General features: G+C 44.0%; 10 protein-coding genes across 10 annotated transcripts; 7 read left to right on the plus strand and 3 right to left on the minus strand.

Moving 5' to 3' along the window:
- Positions 1–41: 41 nt before the first annotated feature.
- LALA0_S10e05600g (LALA0S10e05600g1_1) lies at positions 42–8,678 on the plus strand (the record flags this gene model as incomplete). The annotated part of the gene is made up of 1 exon (XM_022770538.1): positions 42–8,678. One exon carries the CDS (start codon positions 42–44, stop codon positions 8,676–8,678), a length of 8,637 nt encoding a protein of 2,878 aa, XP_022630445.1.
- A 105-nt stretch (positions 8,679–8,783) lies between these two features.
- Positions 8,784–9,704, minus strand: REX4 (LALA0S10e05622g1_1; the record flags this gene model as incomplete). The annotated part of the gene is made up of 1 exon (XM_022770539.1): positions 8,784–9,704. One exon carries the CDS (start codon positions 9,702–9,704, stop codon positions 8,784–8,786), a length of 921 nt encoding a protein of 306 aa, XP_022630446.1.
- Positions 9,705–10,614: 910 nt separating this feature from the next.
- On the plus strand, positions 10,615–13,845 carry AVO1 (LALA0S10e05644g1_1; the record flags this gene model as incomplete). The annotated part of the gene is made up of 1 exon (XM_022770540.1): positions 10,615–13,845. One exon carries the CDS (start codon positions 10,615–10,617, stop codon positions 13,843–13,845), a length of 3,231 nt encoding a protein of 1,076 aa, XP_022630447.1.
- A 20-nt stretch (positions 13,846–13,865) lies between these two features.
- Positions 13,866–15,338, minus strand: ATG42 (LALA0S10e05666g1_1; the record flags this gene model as incomplete). The annotated part of the gene is made up of 1 exon (XM_022770541.1): positions 13,866–15,338. The coding sequence occupies one exon, from the start codon at positions 15,336–15,338 to the stop codon at positions 13,866–13,868; it is 1,473 nt and encodes a 490-aa protein (XP_022630448.1).
- Positions 15,339–16,170: 832 nt separating this feature from the next.
- ATP19 (LALA0S10e05688g1_1) lies at positions 16,171–16,380 on the plus strand (the record flags this gene model as incomplete). The annotated part of the gene is made up of 1 exon (XM_022770542.1): positions 16,171–16,380. One exon carries the CDS (start codon positions 16,171–16,173, stop codon positions 16,378–16,380), a length of 210 nt encoding a protein of 69 aa, XP_022630449.1.
- Positions 16,381–16,602: 222 nt separating this feature from the next.
- Positions 16,603–17,490, minus strand: BRX1 (LALA0S10e05710g1_1; the record flags this gene model as incomplete). The annotated part of the gene is made up of 1 exon (XM_022770543.1): positions 16,603–17,490. One exon carries the CDS (start codon positions 17,488–17,490, stop codon positions 16,603–16,605), a length of 888 nt encoding a protein of 295 aa, XP_022630450.1.
- A 324-nt stretch (positions 17,491–17,814) lies between these two features.
- Positions 17,815–20,157, plus strand: MDM20 (LALA0S10e05732g1_1; the record flags this gene model as incomplete). The annotated part of the gene is made up of 1 exon (XM_022770545.1): positions 17,815–20,157. One exon carries the CDS (start codon positions 17,815–17,817, stop codon positions 20,155–20,157), a length of 2,343 nt encoding a protein of 780 aa, XP_022630451.1.
- Positions 20,158–20,531: 374 nt separating this feature from the next.
- On the plus strand, positions 20,532–22,418 carry MNN2 (LALA0S10e05754g1_1; the record flags this gene model as incomplete). The annotated part of the gene is made up of 1 exon (XM_022770546.1): positions 20,532–22,418. The coding sequence occupies one exon, from the start codon at positions 20,532–20,534 to the stop codon at positions 22,416–22,418; it is 1,887 nt and encodes a 628-aa protein (XP_022630452.1).
- A 713-nt stretch (positions 22,419–23,131) lies between these two features.
- On the plus strand, positions 23,132–23,815 carry LALA0_S10e05776g (LALA0S10e05776g1_1; the record flags this gene model as incomplete). The annotated part of the gene is made up of 1 exon (XM_022770547.1): positions 23,132–23,815. The coding sequence occupies one exon, from the start codon at positions 23,132–23,134 to the stop codon at positions 23,813–23,815; it is 684 nt and encodes a 227-aa protein (XP_022630453.1).
- A 407-nt stretch (positions 23,816–24,222) lies between these two features.
- On the plus strand, positions 24,223–24,633 carry APC11 (LALA0S10e05798g1_1; the record flags this gene model as incomplete). Its single annotated transcript, XM_022770548.1, has 1 exon — positions 24,223–24,633. The coding sequence occupies one exon, from the start codon at positions 24,223–24,225 to the stop codon at positions 24,631–24,633; it is 411 nt and encodes a 136-aa protein (XP_022630454.1).
- Between the last annotated feature and the right edge of the window lie 475 nt (positions 24,634–25,108).

Here is a 25,108-nt window from a genome sequence, read left to right on the forward strand (position 1 = left end):
TTCAGGTTGTAAGCTTTTGAGACGAAAATTTTGATGCGACAATGACGGTGAATACAGCGAGGTTTACATACGAATTGATCTTCAATTCACTGCCGATAAAGTCTGGTACTGGAGGATATGTGGAAGTGGAGAGTGAACCGTCCTTCGCCAGCTGCCGTTTGATTCTTTTTAATCTGGCCACCACGTACGGAATCGACGCCGTGCTGGAAGAAAGTATGCGGCTCATCGAGATCATTACGAAGCAGCAAAAAACCAGTAGTTTGTCGGAAAAAGCGCTGTGTTCCTTGATAGTTCTGCTTCGGCTTCTCAGTGACACGGCAGAGCTATGTTGGAAGCACCAAGAGCTGCAGTGGGAGCCCGAAACACAGGAGTACGCGATGGACGAAGAAGAAACAATGTCGAAAACCGACGTGGGCTTTGCAACGCAGAAATCGTGTTTTCACACGTCACGTCCCAAACCGCTTGAATCTGCAATTGCTCTACGGCTTATAAAAGTGCTGAGTCGGCTGAAGTACAATTCCACCACCAAGCGCGCTTTGCGAAGAATCTCATCATCATCACACTACTCTAGCCAGTCCAACCCCCCGGCTTCCAGCAGTAAGTTCGAAGCGGGCGGTGTCACCGAAGATCAGGAGGTTTCGCCACTTTTCAAGATCATTGACACGAACCTGGACTATTTAGGTCGGTTCGTTGCTTCTGCTAATCCTACTGAGTTTTCAGATTTCATGGACTCCACCATCATTGCGCCTCTGACCAACACACGCAGTAATGAGAATGACATCGTGCCTTATATGGATATGTTTTCGACGTTTTACATCACAAACACGAGCCTGCCGAGTTTTCTCCAAAATGTATCGAAAGTGCTAGAGAGCTTGAAAAAAAGCCCTCATCAAGAATTGATGCTAATGTACGCATCGCAAGCAATTATGACGTGGGTTCTTTCACGGCCTTTAGAGTACGTTAAAGTGATCAACGAGATGAAGAATTATCCCAAGGATGCACCCGCCCATACTACGTGCAAATATTCATCGACGCTCTTTGACGATATCTACTCAAGCTTTAATGTTTCTTATGTTCTCACGACAACCGCCTCCTCGAATGCTGCCATTTCAGAGTTTAAAAGCTCTCCTCCATCGTCTGATGTGTCGTCACCGATAAGCTCTTCGGGAAGTGCGTGCTATTTCCAATCTGATGCCTCAGATCTAAGACGGTCGTTCACGTATTCAAAATCCGATTTAGATTCGCAAATGCAATCCTTAGGGTGGGATTTTCTCACGTCTTCAGTACTATCAGGATCATTATTCCAGGTAGAAGATGTAGCCAACCTGTCAATTTTGAGGTTTTTAGTGGTCATGCTCTTATTTCAACCCAACGCCTTTGAGGAAATGAACACAGCGAGTTTCAAGCATATTCCTGATGAAGGCGGCTCAAGTTTAGAAGAATTCTCGAAATCTAGTTCCGAAGATGAGAAAAAAAAACCCCAGAATCAGCTCATCAAATTAAAGCCTTCAAACCACAAGAAATTACAAAATTTTAAGTTTCCTTCGTTTACTCCTACAAGCAAGAAGGTTAAATTTTTGACGACGCTAGTCAAAAATATTAACGGGTCACAAATAGTATCCGATACTTCGCTGCTTGATACATTGAGAACCTTGGTTTTGACGTTTAGAGCGTGCTCTTCTATCAAATTTGCTGATGAAGAATCTCCGGTTGTAACGTTTTGCAAACGACTGCTGTTTGTTGTTGGGGATGCGTTGCAATTGTGTGAACCATCTCAAGCAAAAAAAAACCCTGTCATTGCAAGATGTCTATCTCGCAATCCAACTTCTCATACAAAGCTTCAGATTGCGTTTTTTGCTCCTGCTCTGATACTTGATCCTGATACTTTTATCTTGCACTTGGGTCAATTTGCTCAAAACAAACATACCGGGTATAAGCATCTGAGGACTCTCACTGGTGGATTTAAAATTTTTTTTGGTATTCCAAATGTTACGAGATCTAATCTTGAGACCGTGCTCAAGTCCATTGACTTTTTAAGAGTAGCACTTGCCGAAATGTCCGACGTTGTACTTGCGGCACTTGACCATTTCTCAGATGGCTTTTCGTCGATGGTGGAGGGCATTTTAGAAGGAACTCTGAAAGACGGAACAGATTTTTCTAAGATTGGCAGATGTTTCTCACCACCTTTCCCCCTCAGACCCGCGTCGACCTCATCTCCTCAACAAACGAATAATCAGACGGATATTGCTAGGACAGCATCTTCATCGTCTGTATCGTCTGGCGCGAGCTCATACAACGAGAAAAGCACTAATGAAAGGCCAGCAATACTTGCTCCACGAGCCAGAAGGCCCTCAGGATCATCGCTTGCAGCGAGTGGTAGGACCAACGTAAAACTCGCACAACCTCACGAGACTGATAAGTACTCTCATGGGACGAAAACTCAGTTCGAAAGCTCAAACAGAAATATGACATCTCCTCTTAGATTCTCTCGATCAAAGGAGCTATCAGAGTTCAACCTGCCTTCCTTGCTCACACAGTCAAGTGGTCAAAAGTTGAGCAACGAGGGCCTTCTTCTAATATCTCAGAACATTTCGATCGCAGATCTCGCTGATGCAAGAGCAGCAATGATCAATATCATGTCCGTTTACAAAAGAACTGTCCGCGATTATTTCGTGACCAAATCTGACCAAGGTTCGATAAAAGTGATTGATGATTATAACCTGTTGATAAAACCTCTATTTGTCGGATTGGTCGACGAACACCCTGTCATGCAGGCCACGGCGCGCTCTCTTTCTGCATTCATCACCGCTTGGGTAATGAAGTTGGGAGATACTAACGAAGCGAACCGAATTCGCCTGGTCATGTATAAGGGATCCGCGTATTTCGTGACACTGGTATCCGCAGCACTTTTCAACTTAGACTTGGACGATATCAAGCGGGAACAATTGCTAGACATTTCTCTAAAATACATGAATCTCCGCCTCGAACTCATGACCAAGATAGATGTCACCAAGTTGGAAACCTCAGAGAAGGATACTCACCACTTACTGCATGGCTCCATTGGCAGGGCTCTTTTAACTTCATTAGTTTCTCACGAGCCAAAAATTCACAAACTCCTGAGGGCTTGCTTTAAAGGCCTTTTGAAAGAGCTGGACTCTCACGATAAGATCCTGGGCAGCTCAGGGTTGACTGAAAAGCTTAACAAGCGTTTTTTTAGCTCAATGTGCAAGGACAATTACGTTTCTACGGGAGCGGTGGCGTTTCAGCGGCGTATGAGAAGCGACATTCTGAAATATGTCGAATTTCCTGACCGAATGTTATTCGATACATTGAAGCTGATGTACGGTCAATGGCTCAGTTTTACGCGCAGTTCTAAAACCAACCTTAGGGACGCGAACCAATTCAGGAACATTGCAGGGTTTATTGCATCATCCTGTGGAGCTTTTCTTACCATCGATCAGAAAACCTTGACAAAGGATCAGGTATATTCTGGTATGCAAGCTGAGGTGATTGAAATGGTTGACTTTTTCATCTCGATGCAGTGCTCGTGGCTAAACGATCCAGACTTGATGACGCGTGAAAATTCTAAAGACATAGTGAGCACGGAGCTGCATCCCCTTGCCTTCAAATACCTTTTTCAACATTTGAAGAAAAGGACGGATGAGCTTGAGACTTTGGATCTTGCTCACGCGCAAAATGAGCCTTCTGTTTTACTTCTAGAGCAGATTGTTTTAATTGTGCGAACTATCTTGGAACGGGAAGACGCCAAGCAGGAGCTCATACTAATTTCTGTTCAGGTTTTAACTCTCACCGACCAACTCTTCAAAATAGTCGAAAATGTTAGTCATGAATCGACTAGATACTATAAAGCTATTATTCATTTGTCGAAGATGCTCAAGTCATTTGAAACTACGGAGCAAAATCTTTGTGTTTCGGGATACCTGTTAGTGAAAAATCAGTGGCTGCGGTCAACTATTGCGTGGTTCAAATCAGCCATCTTTAAGGAGCTGGACCTAGAGAACCTGAGTAAACCTCACCGAGAAATGAGCCTAATGCGCAGAGATCTCGACTATCTCTATGTCGACACTTCTATCGAGTCCTCCAGGGCACTTGCATACATCACAAAGGACCTTATGCTTGAGGTTCCTCTTTCAATTTCAGAAGGTGAACTGAAAAGATCGAAAGCGGTAACTTTTGGTAATTACTTCAGCATTTTGCTTAAAGGTTTGGAAAAAACATCCACTGTTGACGTTTACCCATCAACGTTACGCCATAAGATAGGAGTTTTGAACGATAATATTATCACTTCCCTAACAAATCTCCTCAACGCGAATGTGGATGTAGGTCTGAAATACGCACTTCCAATTGGATATTCCAAAAATCAAAGAATTAAAGTGGCTTTCCTCAAGGTTTTCGTGAAGATCATATCAAACTTTGATTTCCAAACGTCGAAATTAATAGAGACAAAAAATAAACTTGTGGAAGAATTTGTTCAGCAATCTTTAGCTTGCTCTCAATTAATTCCGTTTGCTGCCAGGGTATGTCCTGCAAATGACATCGACTCTATGGCAAGCAGCATGCTGACCATATATGGGGTTAAAAGTGCCTCACATATCATTGTTGTCGAACTAATGAAGGACGAGATACAAAATGCTTCACGATACGCCGATGTTTTACGGAGGAACAGCTGTGCTACAAGAACGCTCTCGATGTTTTCGAGATTGAAAGGAACGTCATATCTAGTGCAGACGCTCATGCCCATCATAAATGAAATCATTGCGAACAACGAAGACTTCGAGATCGAGAAGATAACACCAGAGGACCCTAACGCAGAAAAGAATGTTACACTATTCATCAAGTACCTTGGATTACTCATCGACTCTATCGTAAGCTCAGTACCATCATTTCCACCGGAGTTTTTTTTGATATGTCAGGCTATTTACATGAGCGTCCGGGAAAGATTTCCAGGCTACGAAACTGCTGCTGTAGGATCATTTGTATTCTTGAGATTTTTTTGTCCAGCCTTGGTCAGTCCCGATTCTGAAAACCTCATTGATACTGTAACTCCCAAGCAAAAGCGAGCATTTGTCATTTTAGCTAAGGTGATTCAAAACATTGCTAATGGCTCCATTAATTCCATGAAATGGCCTCTTCTCAACTCTAGATCAGATTTTCTAAAAAGTTGCTCAGAAAGAGTTTCGGTGTATCTAACCGAAGTAGCGCGCCCCGACCGTGATGTGTCTATAAAACTTCAGATGGAAGAAAAAGTCACCCTCAATGAGTTCAATTACCTGCACCGTTATATTTATCAGCATGGGCTTGATATAAGAAGTGAGATCATCAGGGAGATAAAGTCCCCTGAGGATTTTGAATCCTTAAAAGGTGCGGCAAGGACCACTGATCGACTGCTGTGGACTTTAGGCCAACCTCGCATGGAGTTTAGAAACGAAATACCACCCTGGATTAGAAATAATATGGATGAACATCCAGAACTTTACGACTTTATGTCTCGGCATTCTTTGAGAACGTTTGACTTTAAAGACGATTTTCCTTTCATACATGAAGCGGTTTCGTCTGACGGCCTACCCATAATTGTTATCACATTTGAGTTGCTTCAGAAGCAATCATGTGATATAGAGGCCATGACTTACCGTACGTTCCAGGTTTATGCGAAAATCTGGAGCTCAAAGCATTATATCGTTGTTGACTGCACAGGTTTCAACTCTAATTCCGCTGCTGGGAAAAAGCTCACGACTTTTTTCTTCAATCTTATACCCGATGAAGCAGCAAAAAATTGTACCACATTTTTTTATTTGAACATGACAGAAGAGTTTCTGGGTTGGTGGCTTCCCGTTTTCAAAGGACACAATCCTTTTCTCCAACCACACAAGACTCCCCACCAATTCATCAACAGCGACTCAAACTCAGGGCTCATCAAGGACCTAAGGCTAAGCTCTTTTTCAAATGATGTATTTTCGGACGTTAGAGTCACCCTACGAGATGTTTCTCTTTACGATGCTCAAAGGGGCCGCTTTACCCCCGTTACAATGAAAATTGGAAATAGGTACATTCAAATGATCTCCGAGACTCCTTACCGCTTTAAGGTAGCTGGGATTGATGATGTCGTAGAGATCAATTTCAACAGTGTCTACGAGGTCGCCGTGGTCTCATCAACAGTGGTTTCATTTGAGACCGGTGTTCCCTCAGAGTTCACAGTTCATTTCGACAATGGGACGAAGCTGGTCCTTTGCAGCTCGAAGTATCTCGAAATCATTAAGATTTTTTATTACGCGCAAGCTAGGATCGAAGAAGAGTATGATGGTGGTGACGTTGAAAGTCAAAAACAAAGTGAGGTTATTCAGAACGAAGAAAAGGAGCACAATGAAATTCTTGGAAGCCTTCTACTTGTTGTTTACGCTGGGTTCTGCAGCAACGACGAGGAGGTTAAAAACGTTTCTTATAATGTCTTGGCGGCAACTCAGGAGGCTTTCGGTCTAGACTTCGGATGCAAGCTCCGTATATCTCCTGAGACGTACGTGCCACACGACACTTCGGCCTTTTGCGACTCTTTATTTCAAAGCTTATCCAAAACAGCTCCTGAGCTATCGTTGGTAGTGTGGAAGCTGCTTCTTGAGGGCCTATCGGGAGTCTTCGATGTCATACATGCGCCTCATGTCGTGAGTGCGCTATCCCCATGGGCAGCCAACTTGTACAAATACGTATATCTGGCTGATGATGAAAATGGTCCAGATAATGTTTCCTTCATCATTCGAACGCTGATAAAGCTCAGTGTTAGAGATGAAAGATTGACGATGGTGTATAGCCAGAGTATTTGGTCAGTTTTGATCTTGGAAGCTAATCTTGTGCCTGTCATTGTTGATGAAATTGTGAATCACTCTATTGACAGGGACTCTGAGGGGGGTGACTGGAAGAACTCTGTCTCACTTTTAACTAGAGTGGCTACGGTAGAGATGTGCAGTGAGGTTGTGAACAGAATTTTAAAGCTTTCGAGGTCTTTTTTACCATCTCTTAAGATGGAGGCCTCGATGAACAGCTGGTCTGAACTAATTATACTCGTCAACATTACTGTGGCGCTTTTTTTTGACTCACTGCTACTTTCCCAATTGTTTTTGCCAGAGGTATTGTACATCGTATCACTTTTGATCGATGTAGGTCCCTCCGAAATGAGACTGGCTCTCCATAAACTGCTGATGAACGTGTGCCAATCGCTTTCAACTAATGAGTATATGTCGGCAGAGAAGAAGAGCAACTTAGATGTGCTTAAAGAGACTTTTTCTCGTCAAAAGATGAGATTCATGTCTGGATTTAGCCAAGACAAAGGTCGTATTTTGCAGAGTTTCAGCGCGTCATCCTTTTTGAGCAAGTTCACTGCTTTGGAGCAGTTTGTGACCAGCATCATGTCGGTCATGGAAAACGCATCGGAGACGGATAGCGTACAGTGGAAAGCAAAGTACAACAAGTACATAATGGATGCCGTGTTCAACGTGGGTTCTTTCTTGTCCGCAAGAGCAGCCATGATAATCGGAATAATCGGTCAGCACGGGATGTCCGAGTTCCTATGCAGAAATATGCTGCTCCAAACTATCAAGACTGTTGCAGAACCATACATCAGTGATGAACTTGTGTTTCTGATGATATCGCACTGTTTCACTTATAGTAAAGTTGTGCTAGGCCTTCAACCACATTCGACTTTACTTAAAAGGCTCTTCTGGCTAGCGACCACTTTTATTCAGTCGCCCAACACTGTGTTCTACCATGGTGGTCTACTTTTCATGGCAAACGCCGTCAAACGCATATCGGATGCTGATCGAAGCACCGAAAGAGTTTCATTAAGAACCTTGCTTTTCGCTAGTCGGGGTTTTGCTGAGCCGCTACTCATTGAACTTGAGGCAATGAGCGAATTGAAGTGGACGGAGGAAAATTTTCCACACATTTTCTTGAATCTGATAAGCAAGGGAATGATTATTCCTCATGTAAAGCCCACGTCCGTCGAGTGTTTGAACTTGATGCTAACATTAGCTTACCAAGATCTAAAGTACTCAATCGGCGACAGTCATCTCTGCTACCTTTTGATCGTTTATCAAGTATCACGTCCCTCAAAATTGAGTACAGTTCTCGCAGAACTGAAAGTTGATGATGAGCTTTGTTATTTTGATGAGCATAATTTCGTGACAAAGAGTCTTTTGGAATGGATAGAGTCTGACTCTGAGACTTCTTTGATAGCTCTGTACCAAGCTTCCGTGTACTTCGCCACTGGTTCTTCTGATGAGTTAAGCAAGACTCGATATCTGCTGTTAATACAGCACCTGGTGAAGATAAATCCCATGAAAGTCATTCAGATCTATTCGCTGATTCGTACGGAGGTCAACCGCATAGCTACCTTCGACGCTCAGTCAGATTTCCCGCAATTAGTATTCTCGATTGTTCAACAGATAATAAGAGAGAGGGAATACGCCAATTGTGATGCTCATTTGGCTAAGACAAGGGCCCTTTTGAAATCTAGGAATCTATCAGGTATTGATCGGATTGATATGTCCTCCAATTCAAATGAAACCATGGGTACTATTAGAATGAACCCTTATGCGACTTACGAGAGGAAGAAGTTGACCGTTCAAATTATGTCGCGCATGATGAAATCACTTGAGGAGACTGAATGACAGGTTTCTAGTTTAATCATTCTATGTAAAGACTTTAGAGTTTTAATGTACATTTGTAACTTTTACTTATTCTTTTAATCGCATTTACGTCGGAATGATGTAGCTCTAGGTGTTAGAAGCAAATTTTATCTGATGGAGTCGCTCAAACTCCTTCCGATCAGCTTTGTAGATAAGCATCGTGGCTCTAGCATCTTCAATCGGTGAGTGCTCTGCGCCTTGAATGTCGACTCCTAGTACCTCTTTGGCCAGCTTCTTTAAGCTGGGAGTTTTGCCACCTGCGTACTTCTTCCTGAATGGTATGTGTCTGGAAGTATCCCTAATCATACTACGTGGGTGCGAAAGAAACAGCGCCTGGAGATCGTGATTTATGGCATGTCCTACTAGTATTCTATCTTTGAGGGTTTCAGCAACCTGTGTCTGCGCTAAAGGGAACGAAACCGCTCTGTGCATATCCTGAGGCCGTATACCACTAACCCACGTCCTCCAGTCGGTGACTTTTTCGCGCGGTTTAACGAGAACATCTAGCACAACGTGGCCAAAGAAATTAACCACCGTCGCTCTAGCAAGAGCTGAGTCTTTTCCTTCAGGCCCTACACCCACAAACTCACAATCTAGGGAAACGTACTTACCCACTTCGGCAGATCTATGAGAGCTTCTGTCCTGGGTATCGGCTTTTAGTGAATGTTCGAGTTCAGCAGCAAGAGCATAGGAGTCTCCGGTATTATTGGCCTTTACTTTCTGATCCTCTAGTCTGTTGATTTCCTCGGTCATGGAATTCACCATCTTCATGAGATTTTTTTTGCTTCTGACGGGTGTCCTCGCGTCTTTGGCCTTCGCGACTGTCTTAATATCTCGAGAGCTCACAACGCCGTCATCCCCGAATTTGGCTGCTTTTTTCGTTGCCTTCTTGACTTTTTTGAAGGCAGCATTTGTTGTATCGTTTTTCTTAGAATTCGTAACGTGCTTTGTGGGAGTCTTAGAGCTCTGGGTGGCCTGAAGTTTCAGCCAGTTTGACGACAATACCATGATGACGGTTCGCTTCAATGATTGATTCCAGCTTCCTGAGGTTGATGGTTACGAAAAAGAACCGAAAGGAAAGAACCACACTTCACTATCTCAAAACTACTCGAAACAAGGTTAAGACAGGTGTAGGCTTACCGTTTTGTATGTATATCTTCAATTTTGAGTTAACTTCAACTTATCTCATCTCACATCTCATCTCATCTCATCTCATCTCGAGGTTCATTAATTTTCACTAACAAAATTAGAGACAGACGTCAGTTTAAGTAAACGTACCACAAGAAACCTGACATCATAGCTTAAAGAAGAGGTTGAAGAATCTTAATTATGATGGATGATTAATTGGGATTTGGGCAATTTTTGCATCGAAGAAGTGTGCTCTTCTTATGACGTTTAGTAAATCTATTTGCATTTTTGGATTGATTTGTCTAAACTTGCTTCTCAGTATTTTATCCACAAATTGACAAACCGGAACTAGTGCCTATACCAGCAAACATTATACATACTTTAATACAATGCGATATTTCACTCTGACCTAAGAGGAACAGCCCTTTCGAAAATGGTCGACTATCAAATCAACGTCACAATCGTACGAAGGGATAATAATAGAATAGTCATCTCAGTTACCTTTTCATCAGCAGTCGGCATTTGGGCAATATTGAACCAAGCTTAACCATTCCATATCAGTCTTCTTTATTCACAGAGATACTAGGACAACTCCTAGAAAGCTTAATGTTTAGTTCTCGCCTAAGATACTGATACATCGCTATTGACGACTAAAGATTATAATTTATTAGGCCACTTGAGATTACTATGGGGTGCCCATCATCAGCTTCACCTACATCAAGAAGACAAAGTGTGGGAATAAGACAATATTTTTTGACCCCCATCTCTCTGCCATGACCACGATAGTGCTATGGATACCGTGCGATCAATCAACCAACTGAGAGTATCCTTTCTGCGTAACTCGTCAGACGAGCAACAAGCAAAACGTATAATTAAACCCTTTTTGGGCAATGAAGACGATTACGATGGGCTGCCTGCTGATGTTAAAAAACTGTACTGTGGAGATAGCGGGGCTGATCTTTTGTTGACTTTGGAGTCGCCGCCAATTTCTCAGAACTATATGGCGAATTTGGAATCTCTCCAAAGGACAAGATTCAACCAAAAAAAACCATCTGCCCGGGATATCCATGGGACGGAGAGGCGTCTTTCCAACGCTAATGGTACAACTGATGATCTCTTGGCTGAAAATTTTACGGATGATAAGAAAGAAACGTTAATAAGCACCACCAGTTCGATCACATCGAAGCAGTCAGACGGAGTGGCCCCAACAATCAAAAGAAGCCCGCGTGGCTCTATCAAACAGAGGAACCCTTCTTTGAGTCGCTCAACACCACGTCCTCCCCAGGATCCCAAATCCAAAAAAGGAGCCTTGTTTTCCAGAATTTTCAAAGCGCACAATAATACCGATTTGGATGAGCGCAACACCATTCGTGCCCACAGCAACTCAAAAACTCCACGTCAAAAACCTTCTGGAGTACAAAACACAAATTTGCGATTTTATGACGGTGCATTCAACTATGACGAAACTTTGGATGACGACGAAGATGACGAAGACGATGATGATGATGCTTATCGAAATGACGAGTTTTTCCTTGGTGGCTTACCAAAGAGCGATGATGCAAAGAACAACAAGCTTTCAAAATTGGGACATCTACCGCGCTATGGTCAAAATGTCCTTGGAACATCCTCCGGTGGAAAAAGCAGTTCAGTGCTCAATCTTATAGATCGCAAAGTAGCGAAATCAGCCGAAGATGGCAACCACTTGGGTCGTTCTTCTGAAAAAGGTCATGACTCAGATCTAGACTCATACATGGATGAAAATGATCTGAAGGAGCTCGATCTTGATGAAGGAAAATTAAGGACGTCCGCTGGAGACGAAAGTGACGAGAATAGACAAAACGCATCTGCCACTCGAAGGCTTAATAGTGACACCAATTCGCTTTCTGATGAAGGCAGCTTTACATCTTCGGAGCTTTCTTCCTATGGAAAGTCTCTGCTAGATTCGGATATCGACAATTTAGACGACTCTAGCTATACCCGTGCACATATAACCGGAGGATCATTACTAGAAGATTCAATGATAGCTGATGAACTGCTAGCTTCAAACTCCATGCCAGAACATTCTGTTCCCCGTTCTCATGCTTTCAAATTAATGGAAGCAAGCCAGCGATCTACTTTTATCAATGATGGCACTCCATTGAACCTCAACGGGTACAAGAAAGCCGACAGTTCGAACAGCTCCTCTGTCCGAAACTCGCTCCAAAGTGCCTCGGCGGACAGGAGAGGCAACCCAACACCTTCGAGCCCCTCTAGGTGGTCGAGAGGTTCTCTACAAGTTAACGTACCAAACGGCATGAACGGTTCTGTCAAAAATTGGAATAGACACCGGAGAACGACAAGTGATTACACCAAAAACGTTCGAACTTCGAAACCTATTCTTGATTCAACTATTTTTGCAAAAGCTCCACTTCTAGGTTCTACTAATCAGGGCACTTCACAACTAACCAGTATCCTCAAACAGAAAAAAAATAAAAACGTCGATACAATGGATTATTTCTCATTTGTGTCAGGAAAGCAAGTTGCCAAGTCAGAATCAACATTATATCATGTCTACATTCAAGACTCATTCAAGTACAGAAACCACCCGCTAGACTTGGCCGTCAGAAAATCGGCCACAGTTTTCGAAGTGATCGGATACATACTGTATCATTACTTTTCTCAGTTGAAAGCGCTTGACGACGGTGACGTTCTTACAAGAAAAGAAAGCAGGAACCCCAACATGTTCAATCTCAAAATAGTGGATGAAGATGGAGAACCATTCGAAGACAACTTTGGGACTATTAATAGGAAAAGCAAGATATCCAGTGTTTTTGACAACGAAATCGTACTATGCAAAGTAAAAGATGAGTCAGAGTTTAAACAGAACGAAAGAGAAACGCCATTACCATATGAAGAAGAAGAAAACGACGATAGAAAAGAAGCGGAAGATCCTCCCACAACAATACACAGCGACTCTCTCAATCAATTAAGTTATTACAAACCTATTCTACAGACCAAGTTCAAAGACTCGAGTAATCAGGAAGGTAAACTAATAGATGTCAAGATTTTTCTCTTTCCTAACTTAAATCCTGCTTACAATTTTACGACAATTAAAGTGCCCATCTCTACGCCTCTGCGAACGATATTAGCAAAGTATTGCTCTATGAAATCAATGGATTCTTCGGATTATACATTGAAGCTTAGCGGCAGGCGAACAATTGTGGACCTGGACGATAGCCTCGGTGAGTTGGATGGGAACTTCGACCTGGAATTGATATCGAAAAAAGAAGTGAAGGCTTCGGGTCTTAAAAAAATGAGTAAAGCTACTTTCGGAAAGCCCGCTCTTCCCACAATTCAAAGTGCGGACCTTACTCCAGTGGCGATGGACAGCAGAGATCAGTATTTGGCCGCAGTGGATACGTTGAAAGCGGCCGATGGTGCGGGGCATACAGACACGACACCTAATAAACCATCATCGGCTCCCAGCAAGAGGGGGTCTATCAAATCCAAGCGTGGACTACATCACAAATCGTCCCATAGCAACGACTTCAACACAGGCGCTGGTGGCTTTTTCAAGCTCAAAAATAATTCGAAATCCTCGCTACGCAATAGTGCTAACGCAAGTAATCGACCATCTTCCTCTGACCGATCGGCGATGAACCTCGATACAAGTTATAAAGATGCTTTTGTCGGTGCTTACTATAAGTACAGAGTTTGGAGACGACAACAAATTTCTTTCATAAACAAACATGAAAGAACACTCGCTATTGATGGGGATTACATTTACATCATACCTCCTGAGAACGGGTTTAACTGGCACCAAGACCACGGTAAGACCAAATGTTTTCACATGAGCCAGGTCGTCCTTGTTCGGAAGTCGAAGCGTATCCCAGAATACTTCAAAATTTTCGTCAACCGGCCCACTGGACTGAAGCGTTACTATTTTGAAGCAGTTAACCCGGCAGAGTGCGTGGAAATAGTAAGTCGCATACATTCTCTTTTGTCGGCATACAAAATGGATCATAGAGGTAAAAATCTGTAAATAAAGGCTTTAAAAAATGGTTAATGTTTATAGCCAAGTTTGTACTCACCTGCTACCCATCTGTTTATCATTTCCAAACTGCTTTCTGGCTGATCGTATGGCACCATGTGGCCTGCGTCAAATACTCTCAAAAAGGTGAGAGAACCAAAACTTTTGACTTCGCCTAAACTTTCTTTTGTATGCTTAGAAAGCCATGGCTTCAAAGGCAGTGGGCCAAACTCTTCTTGATGTTTCCACTCTAGGGACTCAATCCAGGCCTTGTTACCAAGCCAATTACAGATGAAATCCTTATCTCCGGCGTATATCAAAACGGGAACGTCTCTGTTGACTAATTCGGCAACGTATTGTTGAAAAGGACGATTGGAGTCTCCAGTCAACGCAAACGAAAGAAAAACATCGTTATCACAACCTTTGAACTTTGAAATGTCTGACCCTACCGCTGTCTGCACATATGGAAGGTTCATGTAATCTTCAACATATCCTATTCCCTTGTAACAAGTATCACCCTCCTCGTCCTCACATTTACTGCGGATATCATAAACGTTGAGATTTGTTTTGCTGTAGGCACTCATCGCCATTTGTTCACAATATGTCGCTGCAGCAATACAGGCGAATGTCGATCCGGTGGAATAACAAGCTTGGTTTAGGATAGCGCAGCGTGGCATGTCAGTACGCATTTTTGCACATTCTTCTTTTGAAATCACAGCTTGGTGTCCACCTTTACCACAAGCCATGGGCTCATAATAGTCGTATTGCACCAGAGGATCGGTGAATCCGTTGCCAATCAACACCGACGTTAACTTAAAAGTTTTGTCGTGCTCATGAACGACTGCAATTTCGTGGGCAATATCTGGAATATAGTGACCAGCATAGGACTCACCTGCAATGTGGAAATCATTAGATCTCAAGTGAGGGAATTTTTGGAAGAAAAGTTCCAAGAAAATGTAAACGTCTTTTCCTGCTGCATTTGTGGTAGCGATTCTATCATTGCCCCAAGAAAAGCCCACGCCAATTGGTTGGTCCAAAAAGATGACAGTCGCGTTGTTATTCCAAGAATAAGGATTGTGAATCGGTTTGAGATCTGGGCCGATAGACGATGGACCTAGCTCGAAGAACAGACCGGTAAGTGAAGAACACCCGGGACCACCATTGAGCCACAGGATAACGGGGTCATTTTTAGGATCGTTTCTCGACTCAAAACTCCAGTAGAAGAAGTGCTTCGAATCTTGGTAGTCAAGGTATCCAGAATACTGCTTTGTAGAGTCAATTCCAAGCTTGGAAGGGTCTACTTCTTTGATTCTCATTGCATAATCGCGGTCGATATCGGAACGGTAAACGCTGAAGCCTGTTTCTGTCAAGCTAGGGCGGTCTAAAAGCTTTTGAATTTGATTTCTGGGACCATGGAAGGGATCTGACCCAACGAAGGCTTCCCAGAGGGAGAACGCTCTGACTGAAGACACAAATATGGCGAAAAGCCAGAGAGGGGATCCCATCGTGTGTAGTTGATAGTTTATCGAGGAATTTCAGTGGATAATAGAGCAGGGGGAAGAAGATATGAGTGTCTGCTAACCGTAAAGGTTGTGTGAGTGCACCTGTGTTAATGTCATTTTGGTTATGAGATTAGACCCTGGATAAGTTTCACTCATTTCCCACGACGAAATCTCCGAGTTCTCGGGTTCGAACCCCGGTGGAGATCCCAAATATTAAAATTGTGGATATTCTGGGTTAATTCTCATCAAAGACATGTTTACTGCACGGAGGCGCAATGCTAATGGAAACTGTAGTTACGGAGAAAACGTTAAATTTCAAACTTTCCATATTCATGAAGAGTGCAACTGGTGTCGTAATTGCACAAAAGCACAATGATACCACCGCAGCAAGCTTGCGCACACACACATCAGCATTAACATAGTCATCAATCATTGATTCACCTCCGAGAAACAAATCTCACAAAATGACGCCGTGTGTGCCACAAGAAATTCTGCACCCTTCATTGCTCAATCATTTCCCATCCATACTACCAACGACACCCAATTCTTCTTGTCTTTCACACCTTTTAGAACCCAGGATTCACGTCGTGCTACTCTAAACGCCGCATACATGCTATCTTGCCGACCAAATCAGGTATCAAACGCTCATCTTTGATCTGTTATATTCACCAATGAGTTCGAACTATAATTTGAATTTCGAGCTTCGTTCACAGCGATCGTTGATCAAATATCGAATATTGAAAAATCTCGAGGCAATAAATTCGTGTTATCCTATTGAAGGATTGAAAGTGTCTAAAACAATAGCCGTATCCAACGAATCACGAACTCTCGAAACATGGGTGCTGCGTACCATATCTTGGGTAGAACTGTTCTACCACACCAGCTTGCTTTGGCGACCATCGCTGCCGTTTCTTTGGTGGCATTGCCAAACCCTTTCGCCTCGTCCGCTAAACAGGTTGACATCAAAGCTGGCTCGAAGGAAGAGGAGAAATTCATTGCTGAGTATCTTGCGAAGCACACTGAGAACGCCGAGAAGAAACATTAGATAGAAGCAAGATCTGTTGTGAGTATCTGAATAGATCCATGAAATGAAATATACAGCTGTGTTTAGCTGCCTCAGGCTAAGGGCAGAAAAAAATGAATCAACCCAAAAGTGGAACCAGCGCACTGGGAAAAACTAAGTTTCTTTTCGATTTAATGTACATAGGCTAATATTCTTCCTTTTTTTTTCTTTCTTTGGGCCTTCCGGTGTTCCAAAATGTGGCCCTCAGTTCTTGAACACCACATCGTTGGACAATGGGTCTGCAGCTAGCACGTTTTCACGTCTGCGGATTTTGCGCTGCTCGGCCGCATCGGACCTACTACGGGCGTCTTGGGCGGCCTGTTGCTTTGCCTGGGCCCTCACCACGTTGGGCGACACGTATTGTCTGTTTTCGTAGATCTTGGGGCCTCCAAACGAGCCCTCGAGTATCAAAATCACAGTCATCACGAAACGGGGCCCTATTTCGACCAAAGAAACGTCTTCTTTGGCATCCCGCGAGTCACCTTCTTCGTATTCGTCCTGGTTTCTGGCCTTGTGCGCAATCTCGTAAGTTCTGACCCAGATCTTGTCGTCCACGATGCTGAACGACATGACGTGGTCTATGAACGGCTTAGACTTACGTGCGTTGGGTGGAACACCAAAGTTGTGAATGAACATCTCCTTGATAAGCTTATAGTGTGGACTGGTGTCGAAACGGGCGTCGAACGACAGCACGGGTCTCGAGCCCTTTAGACAGTTACCGGTGAAATTCAGTTCGTCCATCGTATGCAGGTTTTGGAGGTAGAACTTGATGGTGGGTCCGTTGGGAGGCTTGGACAACCACATGTAGAGGTCCTGGTGCTTACGGGCCTCGAAAAAAACCACGTTATTGCAGTTGTACAATTCTGCGATTTCATTGAGTTGGCCCAGATCTTTCTTCGTGTCCAGTTTAGGCTCCTTACGAGATTGTGGAAGCAAACTGTGAAGATCCTGGATTAGGTGTCTGTGTCTGTAAGTAACACCTCTTGATGAAATGAGTAGCGTACGCTGCTTATTCATGTGAGAAATGTTTTCCTCTTTTGAGCTTGATTTCCCACTTTTTTTGCCCGCAAGAACTTTGTGAATCGACGACATTTTTGCTTGTACTTATCGGTATTCAACGATTACAGTCTCACTAAAAAAACCTCACAAACAGGCTCTGTTTAACGAGTTCAATTCTTCACTTCCTACCTCATCGCTAGCTCATCTCATCTCATCTCATCTTATTTTCTTTCACTATATTCCAATACTAAAATTTTTCACTATTGAGGACGTGCAAAATGATTCGATTTTCTTGAATTATAGAGCGTTTAACGAAATTCATAGTGAAATTTAGGAAGTTTAACAAAACTGACCGTTGAAAAACCGTTAAACCAGGACCGTAAGTGTTGTTTTCTACATTTGGGACCAGCGTTAGTGATGGAGGCTGCCGGTGATGAAATTCTGGACGCTTTAAACAGCGAAAACGGTAAACTGGCGGTGCGATTGAGTGGGAAACTGTGTGCTAAGTTTCCAAAGGCAAGCTATGCCAAGATCTTGGAACAATACGTGCGGTTCCGGTTGAATAGTAATAAGGGTAATGAGGTTACATCGCTGGAACAAACACTGGCAAATTGCGGCGTGCCAAGCGACCTTCGGTCGCTGGCACTGCTGCATCGATTTCGTCTCGAATTGGGCCAGCCAGATCGTGCGTTGGAAGCGTACAAACTGGCAATGCAAAAGTATCCAAGCGCAGATATTGGCTACGCGTGGTTTTGTAAAGCCATTGAGGACTCCAACTATCGAAATATGGCGCAATCGTCGTTCCAGCTGCGTCGCTGGGCTCAGGACCCACGTATGGTACAATTTTGGTACGCGCTTTCCACGGTTGTATCCTTGAAACTCCAGGCTGACCAGTTCAGTACGAAAGAACGCCAGCTGAATGCCATGTTGGCTTACAAAACCATCGAGACGCTCAGACCTTTCCGTTCAGATCAGGAAAGGGTCATTTTCTGTCACGTTTGCGAGGTCTGCGGGGATAAGTCTCGGGCAATCGTGGATGAATTGCTTCCACTCTTTTTGAATGACACGGACAATGAGTTTTCCGTTGACCTGTATCTCAAAAACTTCCTTTTAACGCATCTGAAGGCCCTGGAGGATCATGCCAACCTAATAGAGGTGTGTAGGCGTCTTTTGACACTACTTGACGATTTCGGGCTATTGACGCAACTCATCGAGAGCGCGAAAATACGCCAGATACCGCGCAAAGAAGTAGAGATTATCATAAAAGCACGCGATTCCAGAAATCATCGTCTGGCGTATTTGCATATGGACTCAGTGTACTGTGAATCCATCTCCGAAAAGAGCCTAGAGCAGTACCTTGAAAGGTTCCACGACAAGCCTTGTTGCGTTTCCGATTTAAAGAGTTATGGAGAGAAGCTTACATCGGAAGCGATTGAACAAAGCTTTAAAAAATTCGAAAGTGGGATCATGCACGACTGCAACTACTCTCGACTCACCGAGATCCAAGATTCAGAGCATTTCATAACGCTTTTTAGGAAATACAAAGGGGATCTTGATGCAAAACTCAAGACAGATTACTCTCCTTGCTCGTATTTCATACTGAAAATTGTTGAGTCGCTGATCAACGATACAAACATTACATTCCAGAATTTGTTGGCTAGCATTGTCATTTTAGAGCAATATCAAACTCTCGATCCATACAACTTCGATACCAGAGTTTGGTTGGTCGTTCTTTATAATCATCTGGGGTGTCCCTCTCTGGCCTTCAGCCACTACGCACAACTCAAGGTCAAAAACTTACAGGTAGATACCATGGACTTCCTGATGACCACAAGATACGCTTCACTTTTCCCCGTTAAGGGCCATACTTTCTTTGAGCAAGTTGAGGCCAGCGACAACGTTTACGAGTCGATTGATAACCTTCCCCGATTCATTCAGATTGCGTTTGAGCGACAAAGCTATGGGAAAATTCTAGGCATGCTCGAACTACACGATAAAATAGCGCGGTCGACAGGGCGGTGGTCTAAGCAGGGCGAGCGCTTGTTGCAGGCGCGTCTATTTAACGACAAACGCGGTGGACTGTTAAGAAAGTTGAACGACTCCTGGCGTCATCTATGTTTGTACAATCTCAACCACGGAATATCCGTTGACAAGAATATGCCTGTTGAACTGAACGATAACCGCGATTTCTCGGTACTAGGCCCCATGGCAAAGAGCTGCACCGTAGTTACGAGCTACCTACGACAGGATAACGCTGCTGTACTTGGTGGGAACTTGCGAGAGATGATGATGGGCCTTGTCGAACGAAACACTTCCATTGATCAGTTTATACAGCAACATGGCACTAATTTGACGGCGCAAATGACCGCAAGCGAGGCGTGGGGCCTTGAAGTGGCGCAACTCGTTTACGAATCGCAACTCAACAGCACTAAGTCAGCCAATCTACTTGCTAAATTGCGTTCCAGACCTGACATCCAGACAAACGGCTGGCGCCTGTGTCATGACTATCATACACAGCTGGCGACCCTGAAATCGCTAGACCAGCTCAAGCGGATGAAGGACCCGGAATGCAAACATTTCATCAAGTCGCAGCTCTGTCTGTTGCGTGAAAAGGGCCCACTTTTGTTCCAAGATTACATCTCTACGATTTCCGCGTCTACACCCACCAATACTATCGTTGACAAGCTGGGACTGCAGCAGCATGATCTTGATATTGCCAACTCCGTTCGGACAATATTCAAAGTCGCTAGAAACCTCTGAGTTTCCCGTCAGCGGCTATTTCGATAGCATTATCGTTGTTCTCAAATGACTATACCAAGGACACGTGAGTCAACGCACCCTTTTAAAATTGTCGATTTTCGTCGAGTGTGATCTTAATGAACATTTTTTTTAGGACTACCTGGAAACTTTGAGTGTGCCCGGAAGACAACTGTTTATAGATCTTAACCAAGGGCGAAGAATCGAGTTGGATCATTGCAAAAGCTTGGAAAGGTCAACTGTTCCACTCTTGCGTTGCATTGGAGATTATCCAGCGTGGCTTGTTCTATTGGGAGGCTTTGAAACGGGGCGAATTGGCCAAGAAACAAGATAGAGCTGTCGCGTTTAATTGATTGATCAGTTTCCGGAATTTTAGGATGGTTCTGCTAACAAAAAGGTTTTCCAAGGTCTTCAAGGTGTCTCTGGTGGCTGCTTTATTCTGCATTGCTTTTGTGCTATCCAGCAGATATGTAGACAGGGACATATCATCGCGAGAGTACCGCAAATACTTGCAGGACTACATCGACACATACACGGGAGGCAATGGTGGGGCAGAAGATAAGGGCTCTGAAAAGGGCAAGAATTTGGCATTTGCCACCAAAGCCAGCAAACAGATTTTTGGCGACGAGCGTGGGGCTAAAAATGTGGGATCTTCGTTTGCCAAAGATACCACAGATCCGGTAGCAGCCGAGGCTACAGCGGCCAAAAAGCACAAAGAGGACATGCAGCAGTTCTTCAAACAGGTTTTCCACAGTCTGCGAATGAATTCGCCCATGGGTAAGTCTGCACGCCAATACGACACAAGATGCAAGCTCAATGGCGACATTGGTGCTCGTCCCGATGACTACGACAACTGGTCGAAATTGACGAGCAAGAACTTGGGCGAGTGTTTGATCATTTCGCCGAAGGAAAAACAGTTGCTCAAAACAAAGCATCGCGACTACGTAGAAAGCCTGGAGCAGCTGGTGCTGCCTAAGGGAACTTACAAAGGCGACGGGATCGTCACCGTGGGTGGCGGCAAGTTTTCGATGCTTTCGTTCTTAATCATCAAAACATTACGAAACTTAGGCACCACACTACCAGTGGAAGTGTTCATCCCTCCTAAGGACGAAGGCGAAGAAGAGTTTTGTAACATCTTGCTGCCAAAGTACAACGCCAAATGTATTTTCATCTCAGATGTGCTGCCTGATGATGTAATTGACAATTTCGACTTCAAAGGGTACCAATTTAAGTCTATCTCGATAATTGCGTCGAGTTTCGAAAACCTCTTACTTTTGGATGCGGATAATTTCCCTATCAAGCCATTGGATGACATCTTCGAAGGAGAACCTTACACAAGCACCGGTATGGTGCTGTGGCCCGATTTCTGGAGACGCACAACCAATCCAGCTTACTATGATATTGCAGATATTGCAGTCAACTACAAGAAAAGGGTACGGAACTGTATGGATGATATTACTCCTCCACGAGCATACACTCCTGATATGTCGGATTTGTCGGACGTCCCACTTCACGACCTGGAGTGTACGATACCTGACGTGTCGACCGAATCAGGCCAACTCATGATCAGCAAAAATAAGCATTTACCTACTGTGCTGCTCTCGTTGTACTACAACGTCAACGGGCCCTCGTGGTACTACCCTATTTTCTCGCAGAAGGCTTCTGGTGAAGGTGATAAAGAGACTTTCATTGCCGCTGCCAATTACTACGGGTTGCCTTCATATCAAGTAAAGTCTGTGACCGCTGTGGACGGCTACCATCAACCCACGGGGTTCAGAGGTGTTGCCATGTTGCAGCACGACTTTGTACAAGACCACCAGCGCTATAGGTGGGCCTCCAACGAAATTAATAGCAGATATTCTGACAAGTCGGACGCAGCCATCAAACTGGATCCCAATTACTCACCAGAGACAGTCTACAAGACGTATTTCGAGCCCGAAGACCGCAAAGAAGTCGACATCATGTTTGTTCATTCGAATCTTCCAAAGTTCGATCCCTTCACGTTGTGGTCTGATCAGGACCTTATTGTGGAAGGAGAACATATTCGTTCGTACACGAACTTGAAACGGCTCAACGGCTACGATCTGGAGCTGGAGAATTTCCGTGCTTTCAAACATTATCTGTGCACCCAGCGTTTCCACTTCAAATACCTGGACGATAAACTGGGCAACGATCGTAGAAAATGGCATCAGATGTGCTCCTACATCTCTGATAGACTGCAGTTTTTGGAGAAAACTCACCTGAAGGCGATCGGTTCATCTTAAATCGCGCATTGCAACTCTTCCATGTGGGTATGGCCAAATCTCACGATTTATGGTTCTTTTCATATCTTGTCTGTCTACCTTTCGGTCTGGAATGGACTGAACGTGGGCATATGGCCCCAAAAAATACAGAATATCCAAAGAAACGACCTTGTGCCACACACGAAATTTCCCTCATTTCAACGAATGATGCTGTTCATGTATTTTACGGATCAGTTGGTTCTTCATAAGTGATTTCAATTGTTACAGGACTCGATCTCAAAAAATTGTGTCATTAGTTTTGGAGGCCGTGTACACGGTTTGTCGAGCGACAACTAATTACTTGCACGTCATATATATTACCTAGATCCCAATTTTTTCACCCAGAATACGTCTCTAACCGTCCAACAATGCGAGCAAAATTCATGACAATATTCTGGATACTATTATTACCAGTGAGATGTGGGGTTCTGTATTAACTGACGTTCTCTAGTTTTTCGAGAAAGCTGCCTATAATGACGTTTTACATTTCCTCGAACACGTTCGTACACAATGATATCGCTAATTGTGCAAATCATTTATAAGTAAGAAGATATGATACCATCGAATTTGGATTTGTTTTGAAGACGTTTGATTTACAATAGCAGTTGAGTTTGAGGCCTTTCTACGAGGTCTATAACGCTTCATAGGACTCCCTCACAGTGCATAGTCGTGTAGGTCAGTACGAATACTGAAGGATGGCGCCCAAGAAGAACATAAGAGTTCTCTTTTTCACCGGGATCCTCTTTGCGTTGGTCTACTTCGTTGTTGAACACGCCAATATCACATCTACAAACCTTGAAAGTGACAGCAGCGCAAGCGATAGAAGTAGTACTACGGTCAAAAGTGTGGTCACAACAGTGAACGGCAAATCGGGCAAAGCAAAGCCCAGACCCGAGGAAAGTGTCAAGACAGATGCAAAAGTTCAACAAGAAATAGAAAGTATCAAGCAGGAGATCGGCATGAAGGACGAAATCGAGCACAAACTGCCCAGACCACAGACCAACGCGCAGGACGCCGAGTTCGATCCCGCAAAGGAATACCAGATGATTTTGACGTCGTCTCCGATGATCGTCTTTTCTAAGACCGGGTGTCCGTTCAGCAAAAACATGAAAAACCTACTTGCCAAGGAATTTTCTTTCACGCCAGAGTACCGTGTGGTGGAACTAGACAAACACGAGCACATGGCGGCGCTACAATCGTACATTGGCTTGCAAACAGGGCGTTCAACGGTGCCCAATGTGGTGATCAACGGTAAGTCACGTGGTGGGTTCGACGATTTCAAAGCTCTGCACGACGAGGGTCTTTTGCTAGAGTCGCTCAAGGAATGGGCAGGCAAGGATTTCACGATTTCTAAAAAGGAGAAGCCTTCTAATAATTAGAATTTCTCGGGTTGAAGAAAAGACCTCTTGATTTGATATTATTTTCTCGTCACGTGCCGAGTCAACACTAACAGCACCAAGATAGAGTTTGGTGGGTTACACAACTCTGGTGCGCTTTGTTTTCGTAATTTGAGCCCATCAAGTGGGCTTTGGAGTCGGTCTCATTGAAAGACCAGGTATTTCGTTGCTGTATGTAGGATCAATGAAATGTTCAGTGGTGCGATCACGTGCTATACATAACTTCATACGAACGTGATTTGCGTCTCATTTCGTGGAAGAGTACGTGCGATAAAAGTGTCATTCTGAGATCTGATGCCCATCTTTTGTGGGGCAAGTCAACGGTCAATCGCTTTGGATTTGAATCACTCGTGTGTCATTTGAGAGTGCTTAAATTGCACTATCGAACAATGCTCTTGGAGTTCACAAAAGTGTATCCAGTGTTTTCATGGTCTTGGGATATTTGTGGCGACGACAATCCGCCAAAGGAGAATGAGGGCGGTGAAGAAGACGTGTGTGGGATCTGCCGAGTCAGCTACAACGGTACATGTCCCAGCTGTAAGTTTCCCGGCGATGATTGCCCGCTTGTTGTTGGCGATTGCAACCACAATTTCCATGTTCATTGCATACAGCAGTGGCTTGATACCTCGACCGCCAAAGGATTGTGTCCGATGTGCAGGCAACCGTTTTCGTTGAAACGAGGAGTGGCCATCAACGAATGTCAAATGGACCGATTGGCCAAGCTTTTGATCCACGCACAACCGCCAGGGTTGAGCGATGACCAGGATTTGATGATGGAGCAGGAGTTTGTGGTCCGCTAGATAGACAAAACGAAATGTGGGGTGAGTTAAAATTGTGGATACTTGCAAACAGCGAGAGCTGTGGGAAATGTATATTTCCAACTGTCGTGCTTGCACTTGTTTCATAGTCTCAGAAACCAAAAAAAAAAAAAAGGGGGACCTTTCCACCGCCACAAGAGCCTACATGGTCATTTTAACATTCACTACATGAACTCGGTGTACTACCACGCCAAGAGAGTTACAAGATCTTATCCGTACCTCCACTGACAAGTATGACAAATAAAAAACGAGCCTTCAACTCCCTGATCCACGCTTCCATGCATTTTTGGCGCAGCTTCGGGTCGATTTTTACAGTGCCTCGTCAGTGCCTCCTCAGTACCTCCATCTGCCAAGCCCATGATCATCGTCAATTATCGCCAGCATGAAGTATTCGTTGTTAGAAGAAAAGCAAGAAACGATTGCGACCAACACACAAGCCGCATTTACGGTGTTCTTC

This window comes from Lachancea lanzarotensis, scaffold LALA0S10, assembly GCF_000938715.1.
Source record: "Lachancea lanzarotensis genome assembly LALA0, scaffold LALA0S10, whole genome shotgun sequence".
NCBI classification, from domain to species: domain Eukaryota; kingdom Fungi; phylum Ascomycota; class Saccharomycetes; order Saccharomycetales; family Saccharomycetaceae; genus Lachancea; species Lachancea lanzarotensis.